Source organism: Natrix helvetica, assembly GCF_964273705.1.
Source record: "Natrix helvetica genome assembly, chromosome: 4".
NCBI lineage: Eukaryota > Metazoa > Chordata > Lepidosauria > Squamata > Natricidae > Natrix > Natrix helvetica.
Genome location: NC_138550.1, coordinates 58,896,485 through 58,915,473, shown reverse-complemented (window position 1 = coordinate 58,915,473; position 18,989 = coordinate 58,896,485). Strand labels below are relative to the sequence as shown.

At 39.6% G+C, this 18,989-nt stretch overlaps 1 protein-coding gene across 4 annotated transcripts; it reads left to right on the top strand.

The window, feature by feature from the left end:
- Nucleotides 1-27: 27 nt before the first annotated feature.
- LOC309390662 (tigger transposable element-derived protein 1-like) lies at nucleotides 28-10,332 on the top strand. Of its 4 annotated transcripts, none has more exons than XR_014175163.1 (3): nucleotides 28-126; nucleotides 3,043-8,565; nucleotides 8,935-10,332. XR_014175163.1 is itself a non-coding variant. In XM_081950232.1 (2 exons), the coding sequence occupies exon 2, from the start codon at nucleotides 3,075-3,077 to the stop codon at nucleotides 4,944-4,946; it is 1,872 nt and encodes a 623-aa protein (XP_081806358.1). In that variant the 5' UTR covers nucleotides 28-126; nucleotides 3,043-3,074; the 3' UTR covers nucleotides 4,947-10,331. The 4 variants fall into 4 exon arrangements, 2 of the variants coding, with proteins under 2 accessions (XP_081806358.1, XP_081806359.1); XR_014175164.1 differs by having other exon boundaries at nucleotides 3,043-5,670; nucleotides 8,386-10,328; XM_081950232.1 differs by having other exon boundaries at nucleotides 3,043-10,331.
- The last annotated feature ends 8,657 nt before the right edge of the window (nucleotides 10,333-18,989 follow it).

Sequence of the window (18,989 nt, the reverse complement as noted above, 5' to 3'; positions counted from 1 at the left end):
GCATTACCCCTTCCGGCAAAGGGAGAAGCGGATGTTAAAGGGGAAGGTGGAATCCGCCGTGACCTCCGATTGCATTGGTTTAAAAGGGGAGTGTGCAGTGGAAAGGAAGGGCAGGGAGAAGAGCAGGTAAGGGGGTGGGGGGTGCCTGGCATTCCGCAGAAGAAAGGCTTGTTTGCAAGTGGGCGAGCGGAGCAGGGCTATAGATATCTTTTTTTTTCCTGGGAAAGGAAGATTAACTTGCAGTATTTATTTCTACGTAATTGTTACATGGCTTTGTTTTTTTTCCCCTCCCGAGGAATTGATGCAGGCACCTTCTTGGTTTGATTCTGGCAAATAGGGGGCATAAGATACTACGGCGGCAGAGTATTGTTACATTGTTGTTAAGTAGAATAAATACATTTTACAAATAGGTCGACATTTTACAGCCGGGAACATTTTCGTTTATTTACAGCAATCCTGTAAGGCCCGATGTATCATTCTAGACAATACATAGGTAGGCCTTGCTTTGCTTACCAACTGCCTCGTGCAATGACCCTTCGCTGTTACCATGCTCCTAAAAAATAAAAATAGCTGCGATAAAGGCACAATGATCCGGGCCTCCTTCAGACATATGATCAACTATTTGTAAACTTCACAAGTAGCTTGTGATAGGCAGAGCCAATACTGTGTTATTAAGGACAGGTAGCCTTCACCTTACGATCACAATCGAGCCCCAAATTTATGTTGCTAAGTGAGACAGTTGTTAAGTGAATTTTGTCCCATTTTAAGACCTTTCTTGCCGCAGTTTTTAAGTGAAACACCGCTTGTTAACTTAGTGACATGGTTATTAAGTGAATCTGGGGGCCCCATTGATTTTGCTTGTCAGAAAGTAACTAAAGGCTATGTGACCCCCAAGATAATGCAACTGTCGTAAATATGAGTCAGTTGTTAAGCGTCTGAATTTTGATCATATAACCATGGGGACGTTGCAACAGTGGCAAGTGTGAAAAACTGTCAAAAGTCGCTTTGTTCAATCCTGTTGTAATTTTGAACGGTGACTAAATGAACTGTTGCAAGTCGAGGACTATCTGTACTGTAGTTCTTCTAAATGCAAACAGAAGTATTCTAAAGGTAAGAGAGAAAACATTCTAACCTTTGTTTGGAGATTGATCCAGCTTATTTAAAAAAAAATCCCATGCATTTGGCTGATTGTGCTTATACATTGTTATTCTCACTTAATGACCACACTTGGAACCAGCAACAGTCACTAAGTGGACAATCACGTTTTATTTATTTATTTATTAATCCATTTTATATGCCGCACCCTTTCCACCAAGGGACTCGGGGCGGCGTACAATTTACTACACAACAAATAAATAACAAGGAGGAGATATACAAAAAGCGTTATACAACACATAATAAATAAATAATCAATTAAAACAGCAAAAGCAATTAAAAAACAATTAAAACACCCAAAGTCAAACCTAATTTAAAATTTTATCCAGAGGGATTAGAGGGATTGGGCTTATTTTATTTTCTCTTCAGTTGCTAATTAAAGCAACATGGTAACTAAATAGATAATCATAATGTGAAAGATACTCCATTATAACTTTGAAAGGTTGCTGTGTGAGGCAGTCGGTAAGCTTGGGCTACTTTTACTCAGTATTCAATGATAGCTGCCTATGCGCTTGCATGTGTCCAGGTAGTTTTCTATATATACAGTGCAGGCAAGATATCCAATTTTTTAGCTGTGTGAAGGCAACACATGTCGGAGTAATAAATGTTTTCATGTTTGATTACTGCAGTGAAGTAAAATAATAATAATCCTGCTTTCTTCAAAGTTGAATTCAGAAAAAAATAAACCTGAGCAGGCTTCCCCCCCCCCCCGCCCTTCTTTTCCTTTTCTTCTCCTTGCCTCATCTCAGTCTAGTTTTCTTCCCTCTTTCTTCTGCCCTTTTCAATGTAACTGTCCTTGTTCTGCTGGAAGGGGACTGTATAGAGCTAGTTCTTTTCCTCCTTATGACTGGTTGCCAAGTGCCTTGTGTTCACATGATTGCCACTTCTTCCCTGCCGGTCTCTGCAGAAAGTCAATGGGGAAGCTGGCAGGAAAGGTTGCAAATTGCTGCCACCTCCCTAGATGACTTCCTCTTGTCTCTGGGGACTGAATGAAAAAGATCCCTGCCACTTCATGCCTGCTTGAATCTTGGCAACTGAAATCCAAGCATGCATGGAGCCCAAAATCTCTCCATGGCCAGAGACAAAAACTCTATTCGCTTAAGGCAGGGGCGTCCAAACTTGGGAACTTTAAGACTTGTGGACTTCAACTCCCAGAATTCCCCATGCTGGCTGGGGAATTCTAGGTGTTGAAGTCCACAAGTCTTAAAGTTCCCAAGTTTGGACACCCCTGGCTTAAGGATTCATGAGATCATTTAAATGACCACAATGGGGAGTACTGGGATTGCAGTCATTAAGTGTAACAGTCATTTGGTTGTTGCTTAATGACCACTTTGCTCAGTGACCGACTCTGATCTCTACTGTCTGTGGTCATTAAGCAAGGACCACTCTGAGTGTATACTCGTGTCTCCATATGTGACAGTGATTTGTGCGTGTGAGAGAGAAAATGACTGGATTATGCAGATGACAGAGACCAGCCTGAGAATAAAATACTTGTGACCCAATATTTCTATAGGCGTCTATTCTGTCTATTCTCTAAACTCCTGAACTCTGCAAACTATTTTTAAGACTTCCTATGAATCTTTGGCTTTTCTTCACAAATGGATTATGTTAGTCAACATTCACAGTTCAATCTTGCCAATGATCAAGAATCAGATTCAATCTTTCAGGTACTATACACTAAAATGTATCAAGTGGAGCTGGGTAAGGATTCAATTAAGAACAAAACAGGTGTACAAGCAAATATATAAAATAGTAAATAAATGAATTTAGCATACATTTCTGCTAGCAGTGACCATTTTTGCACTACAGTACTGCCACCCCCACCCACCCCCATCCTAATACTGAAGATAAATCCTTCTGAACCATTCTATCTCTATCTATCTACAGTACTTTGCAACTGGCTCTTAGTTTGGCTGGCAATGTCTTCAAAAGGAAAGAGAAAGAGCTCCACTTGCACTAAGGAAGGAAGGAAGAAGCGAAGGAAAACCATCAATCTTGATTTGAAAATGAAGATCATCAAAGCGCATGCTGAGGGGAAGAAGGTGAATCTTATAGCACAAGAAGAAGGGCTGGCCCATTCCACCATCTCCACTATTCTGAAGGATAAGGAAAGGATAAAAAAAGCTATTAAAGGAGCATCAGGAACAGATGCCATTATAACAAGACACCGAACAGGCCTCATCCACGAAACAGAAAAACTACTACTACTCTGGATTGAAGATCAAATCCAAAAGAGGATTCCGATTAGCCTTTCTCTCATTCAAGCAAAGGCGCGCAGCATTTTCACAACACTGAAGGATAGAGCAGGTCAGGAGTGCACTGAAGTGTTCACTGCCAGCCGTGGCTGGTTTATGCGGTTCCAGCGAAGGTTTAATTACCACAGCACACGCAAGTCACGTAAAGGTGCAAGTGTTGATGAAGCTGCCAAACGTTTTCTGGATGAACTAAATGATACGATTGTAAAGGGGAGCTATTTGCCTGAACAGATATTCAATGTGGAGGAAACCTGGTTATTCTGGAAAAAAATGCCAGAGCAGACCTATATCCACAAAGAGGCCAAAGCAATGCCTGGCTATAAAACATTTAAGGAGAGAGTAACCTTGCTATTGGGTGGAAATGTCTCTGGATTCAAGCTGAAGCCATTTCTGGTCCACAAATCGGGGAACCATCGTGCATTGAAAAACATATGCAAGCGCACACTGCCCATTTATTACCGATCCAATCAGAAGGCTTGGATGACGCAAGTCCTCTTTGAGGATTGGTGTATGAATTGTTTCATACCTCAAGTAAAGGAATATTGTTTGCAAAAAAAGATTCCTTTTAAAATTCTCTTGCTCCTTGACAACAGACCTGGACATCCCCCACATCTTCATAATATTTATCCAGACGTAGAAGTGGTTTATCTACCCAAAAACACCACCCCTCTCTTACAGCCTATGGACCAGGGAGCTATCACAATATTTAAAGCATACTATTTACGTGCAATGTTTGCCAAAGCCCTCGATGTAATGGAGGAGGATAAGAGGGTGACATTGCGTGAGTTTTGGAAAAACTATAATATCCTCCATTGCATCAAAAATATTGCAGCAGCATGGCAGGATGTCACTATGAAATGCATGCAAGGGGCTTGGAAAAAGTGTTTAAAATGTTTTCCTGTTCTGGTAAATAATTTTCAAGGATTTGACCATAGTAAAGATTTGGATGAAATAAATAAGGAAATTTTGACACTCATGAAATCCCTTGATTTAGAAGTCAGTGTAGAAGATGTGAAAAGTTTGATAGCCTACACTGAGGGAGAACTTTCAAATGAGGATTTAATCGAACTGAAAGAAGAATTGGAAGCACGAAGGGTCAAAGAAGAGGAGGAGGAGGAAGAGGAGGAGGAGGAAGAGGAGGAGGAGGAAGAGGAGGAAGAAGAAGAGGAGGAAGAAGAGGAGGAGGAAGAAGAAGAGGAGGAGGAACCAGAGGAAGAACCGGAGGAGGAACCAGAAGAGGAGGAGGAACCACTGGGGGAGAAACCAAAAGAGGAGGAACCAGAAGAAGAGGAAGAACCAGAAGAAGAACCAGAAGAGGAGAAGGGGGGAAATGTAGAAATTCAGCCCAAAAAGCTCAATGTGAAAGCGTTGGCTGGTGTTTTCTCAGGCATTAACCAAAGTTTATCAAAATTGCAAAGTATGGATCCAAATGTAGAACGTTTTGGAAAGGTGTATCAGGACATGCATGAAATCTTAAAATGTTATCATGAAATATATGAAGAAAAAAAGAAAAAAACTTGTGCAAACCAAAATTAGTGGGTTCCTTACGAAAGTTACTTCTTCCATGGCTATAGTTCCTTTCTCATCCCCCCTCCCCATCCAGAGGAATAGAAGATCAGGACAATCCTCAACCATCAGCCAGCTACCCCAATGTAACCATTTATTTTTTCCCAAAACACGGGAAAAGACCATAATTTTGAAGGGCTGATAGTGATGCTTACTATCCTGCAATTGTAAAGTCTGATTTTGTACTCATTTTGTTAAAAATCTTCAGTTCTTGAAAGATAAAAGAAATTGAGTTTGGAAGGTCGAAGTAAAATAATAAGTTGCAGGCATATGATTATTCACTTATGACTGTTTTACTTCACTTAACTGAAGGGGAAGTACTGCAAAATCATAAGCCCAGTCACATAATTTTCTACTTAGCGACCAAGTTGACAGTCCTAATTTTTCTAATTGCAGTCACTAAAGAAGGTTAGCAGTTCAAAGGCATGTAAAAAAATAACCACCTTCGGTGGGAAGGTAACAGCATTTCGTGCACCTTTGGTGTTTAGTCATGCCGGCCACATGACCACGGAGATGTCTTCGGACAGCACTGGCTCTTGGGCTTTGAAATGGAGATGAGCACCGCCCCCTCGAGTCAGGATTGACTAGCATAGAAGTGCGAGGGGATCCTTTACCTTTAAAGGAGGACTAAAATGTTAAAATTTCAATGTTAAATAAAATAGACTGTATAAAGGACTAAAATGCAAGTTTCTAGGTAAGATTCTATTTAAACTGAGAAAATGACTTTATAAAATCATGATAATGATTAAGATCCAAGCATTTAGGCAGAAGATTATAGGATTTGGTGGTTTCTGTATAAAATGCACAAGTTTTATTTGTGCAACAATGTCTTGAAATCATATTAGATGCAAAATTAGTGGTTATCACTAATATGAGCTGCAAAGTATTTTCGCACTTGTGGCCCATGACGGGCAATTTGAAAAGTGGCTAATTTATCGAATGAGATCCTGTTTCGCCACAACCTTTTCTCCACATTTAAGGAAAGCAATTAGTATTTTTCCCCACTTGATGATGCTTAATGAGCAGAAACCAAGTCAGAGGAACCCACTAATCATTTTCCTTTAATTCCCTACATTAAAATCAGAACAGCTAAACAAGTTACTTTTGTTCTTGTGGCAGTACATGATAAAACCAACTGAATTTGTACTAGCCTACTTTTCTGCTGTCTCAAGGAGGGGCAGAACACACATTAACATGGTTGTGAGGAAGAGCTTTTATTTTGGAGTAAAACGCATAGGATTTCTTGTTCTGTTATATTGTTGTGTTATCTTTTTTTTTTTAAGATTCTCAGCTTTTAGTGTGTTATATACAATCCTGGAAGAAGACTTAACAAATAAGCTGAAAAACTGCAGATGAACTTTTCATTATGTTGCACTTATATTGTGCTGGACAAGGAGAGGAAGTAGCGAATATTAGAAAATCCTATATATGATGCATTAGTTGATGTGGTTAAGTCACACAGAAATCCTTTCACAAAAGCTAAATTAGAAACTCATCATGCAGAGGCAGGCAGCCATTTCTCCAGATGGAGCTGTTCCCAGTGTTGCTATTTTTCCATTCTATAATGAGATTTACTAAAATCTCATTATATACAAATGTGACCAAAACTATTGATATCCTCTGCGTCTTCTTAAGAGTCACCATTGATATCCTCTGTTTTTTCTTAAGAATCACCAGTTTCCATGAAATAAGTTGAAACGGATACAAGGAAATGTTATCTACTATTCTTTAGTCCACTGTCCCAAGGGCAGATGCTTTGATTTTGATGTATGATTTAGCATATTCTTATAATAAAATGTCATAGAGATACTTATTACTTACTCATTAGAAGTTAAAATACATCATTGGATCTTAGTGGTCTGTTAAGCAGAATCTTTAATTGGTATCATAAGTGTCTTCAATCTTTAATCAGTTGCTCAGCCTATTTGAATGGAGCAAAATACTCAGGAACTTTATGTTGTATGCAGCACAGTGACTTTACAGGTGAAACTCGAAAAATTAGAATATCTTGCAAAAGTTCATTTATTTCAGTAGTGAAACTTAAAAGGTGAAACTAATACATGAGATAAGACTCATTACATGCAAAGCAAGATAGTTCAAGCAGTGATTTGTCATAATTGTGATGATTATGGCTTACAGCTCATGAAAACCCCAAATCCACCATCTCAGAAATTTACATGCAATCAATAAAACAAGGATTGTACATGGAACAATATTGGACCTCTGAAAAGTATAAGCATGCATATGTACTCAGTACTTGGTTTGGGCCCCTTTTGCAGCAATTACTGCCTCAATGCGGCGTGAAATGGAAGCTATCAGCCTGTGGCACTGCTGAGGTGTTATGGAAGACCAGGATGCTTCAATAGCAGCCTTCATCTCTTCTGCATTGTTCGGTCTCATGTCTCTCATCTTTCTCTTGGCAATGCCCCGTAGATTTTCTATGGGGTTCAGGTCAGACGAGTTTGCTGGCCAATCAAGCACAGTAATCCCACAGTCATTGAACCAGGTTTTGGTGCTTTTGGCAGTGTGGGCAGCTGGCAAATGAAGTCAGCATCCCCATAAAGCTTGTCTGCGGAAGAAAGCATGAAGTGCTCCAAAATCTCCTGGTAGACGGCTGCGTTGACCCTGGTCTTAATGAAGCACAGTGGTCCAAAGTCCTGTTGCTCAGTGGTCCAAAGTCCTCTTTTCTGATGAGACCAACTTTTGCCAAAAGCACCAAAAACTGGTTCAATGACCATGGGATTACTGTGCTTGATTGGCTTCTCCATTCTTCCTCCATACTCTGGTCCTTGGTTTCCAAATGAGATGCAAAAGTTTTATAACCTAACACAATCTAGAGTTTGAAGTATTGCAGATTATTATCATTACAGGAAGTAACAATGGGGGAGGGGGGGAGAGAAGCTAAAATAAAATCATAAGCACAATTGTGGTCACATGGTTTTCCATTTAGCAACCACATCACTTAGTGACCAAGTTGCTGGCCCCAACAGTGGTTGTGAAACAAGGTCTACCTGTAGCTTCTCCTGATTACCAGGCACCCATCTTATGAATCGACTGTCCCAAGAGTTTTTGACGGCCGATCCAAACAACATACCTGGCAGTTGATTGAAAGAGCTGTGATTGTCAGATGGCTTTCCCATCCGACAACCGTCTTCCCAAATGATAGCTTGATCGATGCCCTACACAGCTGAAATCAAGACACAATCCAGCAGCAAAGCAGAACAAAGGAAGGATAGGGAGAGGCAGTAGGGACAGGAAATGTTATGTTAGTATAACATTTTGCTGGTTCAAGGATGGCTGACTAATATTTTAATTGAACTGCAGAAAAAGTGTTTAAAAATCATGAAGGCTGTAATGTTTGGCATGTATATTTTGCAGTAAGTATTTGTGTTATTTATTTTTGAATAAGGATGCACGTGAATCTGAATGTCAAAGTCTCCTTTTTGGATTCAGTCGTGAATTGAACGAGCCTTCACTGATGTGGTGCATCCATAACAGGAAGCAGCTGTCAAGATAAGACTGTTAAGAAGGCTACATTTGTTGATTTGGACCACAGGTTTATCTTCTCCAGCATTCTCTTTGCACACTGGTCAGTAATGTTCCCCTGGAAACCTCCAAAGGGATTGTCAGTGGTAGAATGGGAAGGCAGAGCAGTCTCCCCTTTCATATCCCCATGATGGGATTGAAGGTATTTCTTCTCTGTTATATGCATAATACACAACATATATGATACATATCCAGGTAATGTCTTGTCAGTCACACCTCTGCAACTTGTGCTGCACATGTATTTCTCTACCAGCTTCTAGTATTTTCAGCTCCCCATGTCAATAAGGGTAAATGTTGGCCCCTGGAGAAGCAAATAAGCATTCTAGAATCATGTTTCTATGCTAAGTGAGATGATGTTGCTCTCTGAATTATGGTGCTGCCTTAACTATATCATCTGCTTTCAAATTTTCAGACCCAAAGGATGCTGTCCTTTCTCTGCAATTCCTTCTTTCCTTTTGCAATTCCTCGTTTCCCTGGGGAAGGATATCCATTCCATGGTCTCTGGATAATTAATCCATGATTTTTAGTATAGCAAGGTCAACATGCGAGTGATAATTCGTGTAAATCTTCTATTCATTTGTTAATTTATTTCATAGTGACCTTTTATGCTTTTAAGACTTATTTTTCTGTGAAAATAATACCTTCCTGGATTTAAATACTTTAGCTCAAAACTGTCCCAGGTTTCTGAATATCGGATTATTTCTCATTTCACAATAGTGATATGGGAGAAAAAATGCACTTTATGAGGGGGAGGTTTACAAAGCTTAGTATGCATTACATTTTTCTGATTGCTTGTTTTGCTTTGAGGCAGCAGGTAGGAAGATTGGATAAATTCAAGAAGGTAACACTAATTATATATTGGAAGTATATGAAATTTAACTACTTTATGCCCTTTCAGAGATTATAGAGATAAACCCCAAAACTGACTTTTCCAGGATCCCATGGAAATTCAGATTTAGGTGTGATTTAGAGAACATGTACCTTTTAATTAATCACTTCACTTGAGATGTGAAAATATGAGAGAGAGAGAGATGTATTTTCCCAGACATAAGTTTGTGTCAAAGACATTTCACAGATAAAGAGATAATGAAGTTACATCTTTCCCTTCACCAGATGGCTAACTTTGAGATTAAGGATTTAAGATAAATCAGGCTATGCTAAAATATCTTGTATAAAACAAAAGCATAACAAATAAGTTTATATTAAACTATAAAGCCACTGGTAATCAAAGAGCAAAGCATGCACATATGAAAAAGGGATTACTCTGAAGAGTCTCTGCTTTTCTTCTGTGATTTCTACTACAGTTCTTTCAAGATGACTGATTCCCTTCAGAAGCCTTGTTCTGGAAGGCAAATTGCTATTAATTGATAATTCTCTCTAAAGGAGATGTACATACCTTTTCCAAGTAAGCCTATACATTTTAAAATCTTTATAACAGAAGCATAACATTGAATAATATTTAAAATTTTGAAATTTCTGTTTCTGCTTGTTCTTGTGTTCTGGCTTGAATGTTGATGTTTATTATATTTTAAATGACACCTTCAAGCATTATCAGTAGGAGTAGGATTTATCCATAGTTTGCTTTGTAGGTCAAGTGAAAAAAATGTTTTTATTGGGCTTTGACACATTGCATTGTATATTGCGTGTTGTTTTGACAATTTTGTTCTGGTTATGATTATTTTAATTGTTCTTTTCGGATGTCCATATTGATTTGTAATATTTGTAATATTCCATTAGCCATCCAGAGTTGTGAGAACAATTATATAAATAAACATTTCCTTCTGAATATCAATACTCCTTGTTTAATGACTTGTTTCAATATCAATACTCCTTGTTTCATTCAGCAACCATTCGAAGTTATGATGGCATTGAACAAGTGGTACTTGTAGCCAGTCCTAGAGGTTCCAGGCATCCCAGCATCCCATAGTCATATATTTTCAATCTGGGTCCTTGGCAACTGCCTTGCACAGATGACAGTTGTAGCACCTCATGGTCATGTGATCGCTGTTTGCAACCTTCCTTGCAAAGTAAATTTACAAAGTAAATGGGAAAGCCAGCAGGGAAGGTCACAACCACACCAGTAAGTCACTCACACCCTCTTCCACCCAGCAGCAGCTATCTCTGGCCCTACCATGCTTGCATTGCATCTTGCACCTTATCTGTCCGCCAGCATGCTTGCAAGTCGCCCAGGACTCATTTAACAACCTGCATTCCTTGCTTAACAATGGCAGTGGGGAGTGCCAGGTTTGGCATTGCTAAGAGTAGTAGTCATATAATATCATGCCTTACAATCACATTGTTTAATGAAGCCAATGCAAATCCCAATTATTTTTGTTAACTGAGAAATATCCGTGTAGCATAGCAATTGCCACATAAATTGAATAGGGTGGCCAAGCCCCAGGTCCCTTCCTGAAATGTTATTACTATCTAGTGGGGCCTAGTAAGCGTGCCTTCTCCATGGCTGCCCCTACCTTATAGAACACTTTCCTCCTGACACTCCGCAGCCCCCACCTTGATAGTCTTCCAGAAGACCATTAAAACTTGGCTTTTTACCCTGGTACCAAGGTAAAGTAGTAGAGCCTATGGAAGGTTGTGGGGTCAAAGAGTGGCCGATAGCAGACCATAAGTTTGCTTAACAATTACCACAAAAAAGTTATAAAATTGAGCCTGCCAGGTGAGTGACCCAATTAATTACCATCATGCATTAGGAAATAATGGGCAAGTTCCATTACGGTTGAAAAGTGACAACTACTTATAAGCCATTTTAAATACTCTAGAGATTATATCAGCAACAAAATTAAAAATGGATTTCTTGGCCAGCAGCCAGCACTTTTAGCAAATGGCCATTGAGATACTGTTTTTCACATTTACATTCCTATCTCTGCAAATATACTGAATTCTTATCAGAAACTGCTTAGACCAGGATGAGAGGTATGGTGCGAGACAACGTGGGAGGTTTGTTGGTTGCAACCTCTACTAACTTTTCTTTCCGTCATTGTGCCCTGCTGCTTAAATTATTTTTACATTTTTATGTTACCTTGCATTTTGTATTTTATATTGTATTTTCTTTTATGCAGTGCAGTTTGGGTCTGCAACCCATAATAAAGTTACTTTTCGTTGCGGAGTGTTGTTTGAGAAAAGTCCTGGATCTTCCCCTCCAACCCAGCTTCTCCACCGCTTTCTCAGAATAGTGCTCGGTTTACATTCAGTAACAGTCAAAGTGACAGATCTCTAGACTAAGCCCCTCCATCCTGGCAACTTATCCATTTGGCAATGTGAATCCAACATCCCAGTCATCTGTTTATTTAACTCCATCCTGCCACAAGGTCAGTTACTGGTTGTTGTAGTTGTTTTTCCTGCCAGCAGGTGATGCTTGTGGCAATAGAAATGGAGCTAGGGGATTATATATATAACTACATTTCCTTTAATTTATCCTGAATTAAAAGTGCAAGGATAGCAGCAATCACCAGTCAAGAAATGAGGCAAAATAGGACTTGGCCTTCATCAGGGGAACGTAATGTATATTAGCATATATTTGAGCTGATTCAGGGACTGAGGACATGCAAATTAATGCAGCTGTATGGAAGGGTTCTAAGCTATGGTACGTTTTGTTTTTTGCTTGGGGTGTTTATTATTTAGCCGTTGTTTATTTTTAATGCACTGAGCAAACTCAGTTAATTATGGTTTATTGACTAAAATGTTTCAAATACAATTTATGAGCCATTGAATATCTAGGCAGAGTTAGTCATGAACTTTTGCAGCTCTTTCATTGCAGAGAAATTACATTAGAAATAGGCATGCAAGAATAAACCATATTAGGAATTTGGGCAATTAATAAAAATGGAAGCAAACAGGAATAATAAAGCACTATGCCTCAATAGTATTTAGTTTTTTAAAAAATTAGGCCATTCTAGATGTTACTCCTCCATGTTAGTATCCAGCATTTCTAGTTTCTTCTGATCCATGTGAGGAATATTTTGTATTAGCTTTGGAGTAATCATGCTTTATTGCATCCTAATGCTCTTTTTCCTTTCCTTAAAAATATTGAGGTGGGTGAGGGGAATGTGACGCCTCCTATTCAACCTATCTTAAGCAGAAAGAATTGTTTTCAACTTAAGTATAATTACTAATCTGGAAAGTCCAAGACTGGAAGAAAAAAATCTAAAGAAAAGTACAGATAGGTGTAAACTTACAAGAGTTTGCTTAATGACCATTCAAAGTTACCACAGCACTGAAAAATGTGATTGATGACCGTTTCTCGTAGTAACGATGTTTGCAGCTTCCCCATGATCATGTGATTGAAAATTCAGATGCTTGGCAACTGGTTCATATTTATGACCTTTGCAATGTCCTAGGATCATATGATCACCTTTTGCGACTTTCTAACAAGCAAAGTCAATGGGGAAGCCAGATTCACTTAACATGTTACTAACTTAACATAATAATATTTGATTTTGTCAAGTTTCCAATAACAATGATCAAAATACCTTGAAACATTTACCCAAAGCTGCAATCAAATAAACTAAGTGGCCCAACCTAGTGCCGTTGTGCCCGGAACAAGACTGTAGTTCCAGATGTTGGAAAGGCACCACATTGGGGAACCTTCTTCTAATCCTTCCAATGAGTACTCAGTAGGATTTTCTTTGAAACAATCATAGTTTGCTATTTTTTTTTATTTGGAGTATTAATATTGAGTATTTTTTTTAAATTAGAGAGTTCTAATAAATTTTACAAATATATCTCCTTCCCCTCCCCTCCCCCCACCCCGATCCCACCCCCCCTCCAACCCTCCCTCCCCCCAACCTCCCAGAGCAAAATACAGGGTATAAACATTTAACAATCATACGCTAACATAAGCTAACTAACTTTAACATCTTCCTCCTCTTGTACTTTAACTCGTCTTTTGTTAAGCTAACTTTAGATAAATTATACCAATCCTTGTTCTTTCACTCATAAGCTAATTGGAATTTCTTAGTCCGATATTTATTTTGAATATAGTCAATCCATCTTCTCCATTCCAACTTGTATTTCTCATCTGAATGGTCCTTGAGATATGCTGAGATTTTGGCCATCTCTGCTAATATTGAGTAATTTTTAATGAAGGGAAAAACAAAAATAATTAAGATAATGTGATTGAATAATGGGAGAATATGCTATTCTGGTTTCCATTCTTGCAGTCAATTACTTATATAAGACCTGCAGATGTTAAACAAATGTTGTTTATTGAATATTCCTTGGGATTTAAAGTATGATTATGGAACCAATGGAATTAAAAAACCTCTTGTAGTTTTGACAGCATTTTAAAAATACAATAATTTGACAGAAAAGATCCTGAATAACATAAAATGTAGGTATCAAAGCACAATTAAAAATACATAATCTATTCAGCTGCTATCACACATTCTCTTGTACAGACTCCAAAGAAAATAAATATATATATTTAAAACTTTATGAGAAGAGGCAATCTTATTTTAAGAATATCAAAATACCAAAATCTTACATAAAGTCATGTGAGAATACCGAAATCCCATGAGATTAACATTTTTGCCTAAAAGTGTAAGTTATTTAATATTTTATGAGATTTTTGTCAATTTTTAATTGCTTGTACATTTTAATTTGATTTGGAGATGTCATGATAATCTATTGATGTCTTTGTCTGCTGTATCACTAACTTTTGTCTTATAGCATTAAAATAAGATTGGGCAATGTTTAATAGCTCATGGTTACAATACAGCCTCCTGGTCTTCTAGAGGACCTTCTTCTAGATCAGGGCTGTAAAAATCCCGGCCCATGGGCCGGATGCGTCACACGCTGGCCACACCCACGCCCAGTATAGCGAAGGGGGGAAAAGTCCCAATACATCATGTGACGCCACCGTGACGTGAATTTGACACCCCTGTTCTAGATCTTCTGGTGAATGGAACAGACAGGCCAGAATATTTTAGTCCATTTGAGAGGGATAATAGTGGCATTTAAGGCTAGGAATAAGACCGGGAAGCTTTGGGGGTTTCAAAGATGCTTTTTCAGGAGACAACTGGACTTTCTTGTTTTTTCTTTGAAGATGTTTCACTTCTCATGCAAGAAGCTTCTTCAGCTCTGACAGGATAGTGGGGAGTGGAAGGATTTATATTCCTTGCAGACAGCTGGTCATTTGCATCCTTTTAGGGGTCGTTGAAGCACTTGGAGGTTTATCTGTGTCCTCAGGGTCACCTGAGTAGTGGTCCTTGGTCCTGTAGTCTGCAATTTTTCTATTCTCTGGAAATCCATTCCTACTCCCACATCATTCAAAGGGTGTTAATCCCAAATTGTATAGCTAAAAGTCTGTGGAGATCCTCAGTCATCCAGGTCATGGTTGTCCCAAAGGTGCTTTTTCAGGAGGCAACTGGACTTTCTTCTTTTTTTTATCATCCAAGAAGCTTCTTCAGATCTTACAGGATTTCCATTCCCCACTATCCTGTCAGAGCTGAAGAAGCTTCTTGGATGAGAAGCGAAATGTCTTCAAAGAAAAAGCAAGAAAGTCCAGTTGCCTCCTGAAAAAGCACCTTTGGGACAACCATGACCTGGATGACTGAGAATCTCTACAGACCTTTTGGGAATCTTACAACTCTTAACTTTTCTGATTTTTTTTTAAGTAAATCACCATATTTGGGGTTAATATGAATTCATTTTCTGTGTCTTCTAAGGGTGGAGAAAAGTTTGCTTCCTGGAGGCCTTCTATTTCCATTCCCTTCCTTAACTCCAATCACTGCCCCCCAATCCAGTCAAATGGATTAAAATTAGTTCACTGGTTGCCATAGCTGTGGCTCATGCCATCGCCTCACCCAGTCAGTATCAGGGCTCTACAGGCCCCCCGCCGCGCCAACAGTATTCTTTGTTACCCATCCAGACAGGGCCCACATGGAGATGGGCGGCATTGCAGGGCAAGAGGGGGGGAGCTGTGGCTGCAGGAAGGATGGAATGGCCCCCTGGGAGGCAGCGGTCTTCCTGACAGAGAAGACTGGGTAAGGCCAGCTGGAGCTCTGCAGGGCAGGCTGCCTGTGTGTCCTGCTCTGTGCTCCACCCCAAAAGTGGGATCGAATCTTTGCTTCTTTCCTGAAGGGTGAAGCAATCCATTAGGTGTAGGATGTGACTTTTTGCCCAGCTCTTTGTGCCTTTCCATTTTCTTTTTCCTCGATGGATCTTTTCCCACGCCTCACCGACTTTGTCTTTCCATTTGTCTTACTTTTTTACACAGGAGGCAGCCAGCCATGTCCTGCCCCACCCTGCCTGCTGCTTTGGCTCGTGGTGACGACACTGGCATGCCAGCCACACTGCGCAGCCGCCTGTGTGGGGAAAAAATAAGACATCCCCGAAAACAAGGCCTAGTGCTTATTTTGCCCCTCCCAAAAAATAAGACCAGGTCTTATTGTCGGGGAAGCACAGTATTACAAGTCCCTATATCATAAATGTAAAAATGAGGGTTTTTCAGATTTAGAGACTTTAGCAAAAAACATAGTAGAGAAAGAAGTGGTGAGAATAGCAAATATCTTAATTTGCAAGACATAAAAGTATAATATCTGTTGAGTTGAGCTTGACTCCTGGTGACGTAATACACACGTCAGTCTTTAATGCAGTCAATTCTGTGGTATGTTTGTTATTGCCTTCTTTTAGGACTTACAATTCCACTGGTGACACTTGACCAATCTCAATTGGTCTCAGAAAGCAATGCAAGATCAAATAAATACATAGGATAGAGACCACCAAATAGAATTGCAGGTTTCTTGGTTATATTTGAGGCTGGAAGGAAAAAATTATAGAAGGTGGCAAAGGCAAACCACTTCAATAATACAGCCAAAACTGCATGGATGCAGTCATCTGGAATCAAGCCAAATTTGGAAATGTCTATCCTTAATATAGAAGCATTTACCACCCCACCTTTCTTGAAGATGTCAGGCTAATGATTTTTCATGGATACATATGTACAATGTAGTCTTCCTTAGTCTACCTAACAGCCAAGGCCATTAGATTTGTTTTTTTTCCCCTAATCTGATATGATATGTCATTTTCCATCTTCTGTTGACACATCTTGCTGTATGCATGATTGGCTTTGTTTGGCAATGACAATGGTAATGAATGGCAGGGCTGAGATCTGCCCATCTCCTATTAGCTGTTTATAGCTGTTGTGGACATGCCTCCAGAAGTGTCTGTCATTTGACCACCTTGGCCATTTTGGTTTGTGCTGTTGGACTGACGTTACACCAGAAGAGCAGTAGTATCCATGTTGTTAGGAAAAGTAAGAAACCAGAACCTTTCTGAAGTGAACTTCCAGGAAGGGTATGCTTTTTTCTACATAGGTTGTCAGACAGACAGACGGCTCTGTATTGATACTTAAGGGTTCAGATAGATGGCTATGCTTATTACATCCCTCTAGTAATCTATGAAAATATGCCTCTTCTACCAGTCCCGTGGGGGAACTATTGGATAGATTTCCCTCCCCCTCCCCCCCATTCATACTTGGGCAGGAAAATCTATCAATTTACACCTTAACTTGCCCCAAAGTAAATTCATAAGCGAGTATAACTTACTAGTCTTGTAACCGAAGCAGAATGATGTTTGGCTGTGGGGACAGAGCAACTTATGCTGAGGCACTTTTCTGCTCTCTTGCAGAATGGGCAACAACAATTGACTAATTTTCTGGATGTGCCTTAAACAGACTCACTGCAAAGCATCTTATTGTTGGGGAAACTAGCAGGGAATTCTGGGATTTGAAGACTATAGACCTTAAAGTTGCTAAATTGAGAAATGCTGCTCTAGTGGATGTTAGTCAGTCCCCATACAGAGGTGTGATTTTGCTTCATGCCCCGTGGTGGAAGTTAACAATATGGGAGATAAATAAATAGGAATGCAGACTGGATTTCCTGCCTTAGCCCAGCTCACCAGCAGTTCAGCTCTTGTCTACAAATGCCACTCTACTATCAGTCCACAATGTTCAACAGTATTACTGAATCAAATAATAAGCAGTTGGAAACAGTGCATTTTTACAAAGAAAATGTATCTTTCTAGAGATGTCCAATATTCACTTTTGCACAATCTACTTTCTGTACAACCCAGCCTATTTAGTCAAGAAATAATCTACTTGTGAAAATGAAATGGAATATGCATTCTTCATTTGGATACTGGAAATATACAGCTCTTCGGAGTTATTTTCATCTGAGTAGTCTATCTTAACTTTATTATTTGGGACACGATTTAAAACTATTTAAAGGTTGTACATGGAAAGTGTTGTGATGTAATGTTTAAAATCCTAGTTAAATGTAAGCACTAAATTAAAACTAACTGGCTTGCCTCTCAGAGTGGTAGACATCCCATCATTGGAGGTTTTCAAGAAAAGATTGAATAGCCATTTGTCTGGAATAGACAAATGGGTAGAGAGGGGGTTGGACTAGAAGGCCTCCAAGGTCTCTTCCAGTCCTATGATTCTATGAATATTTCTATGGATTAGGGTGCCAGATTGCATCAAATTGCAGGAAACCTGAGTTAACAATATAGTTCCAATGAAGTGCAGTTAGCTCTGTATAGGCCCGGGATGGCGAACCTATGGCATGCATGCCAGAGGTGGCACGCAAAGCCCTCTGTGGGTACGTGCGCTGTTGCCAGTTGCTCTTCTGGTTTCCAGCATGCAACATGCGTGCCAGCCAGCTGGTCTTCGCAGGCACCGAAACACCAAAAAACAGTCTGAAAACGGCGCCAAAACCGACCAGAAAACCAGCCATTTTCCAAACGAAAAACAGCCTGAAAATGGGCCGAAAAACAGGCTGTTTTTCAGGCCGTTTTTTGGGAAACGGCCTGAAAATGCCCCCCAAAACGGCTTGAAAACAGCCTGAAAAGCCCCCAAAACGGGCCAGAAAACAGTCACGCATGCACCAGTCATCTGGTCTTTGGGTTTCGATGTTCTGGCGTGCGTGAAGACCAGCTGGCTGCCCTGCATGCATGTGCTGGAAACCCAAAGACCAGTTGGTCAGCGCACGCAATCGCACAGGCCAGCTGGTCTTTGGGTTTCCTGTGCTCCGGAATGCACTTGCATTTTAGTTTGGGCACTCGGTGCCGAAAAGGTTTCCCATCGCTGGTATAGGCATACAATGTATAGACAGTGGATAAAGTGAGCTGGGTTTCTTGATGAACAAGCTACCGGGACGTTACCAAGCGTAACTCAATAAATCCACTAACTAAACATCCAACCAAACAGCCAACTGGGTCATAGGAAGAAAAAAAAAGAAAATCCTCACATTCATGCTTAAGTACTTCCATTTACCTCAAGTAGCTCTTTGAATCCTCATTATTATTATTTTTATATCTACCACTTAATCCAATATATCCAAACCCCAAGCAGAACATTGAAAATGAAAAGGAAGAAGCCAGAAAGATTGCCATCTTTAAATGATGGTCAAAATGTAATAATCAAGACCAGGAAGAAAAAAGAAAAGAAAA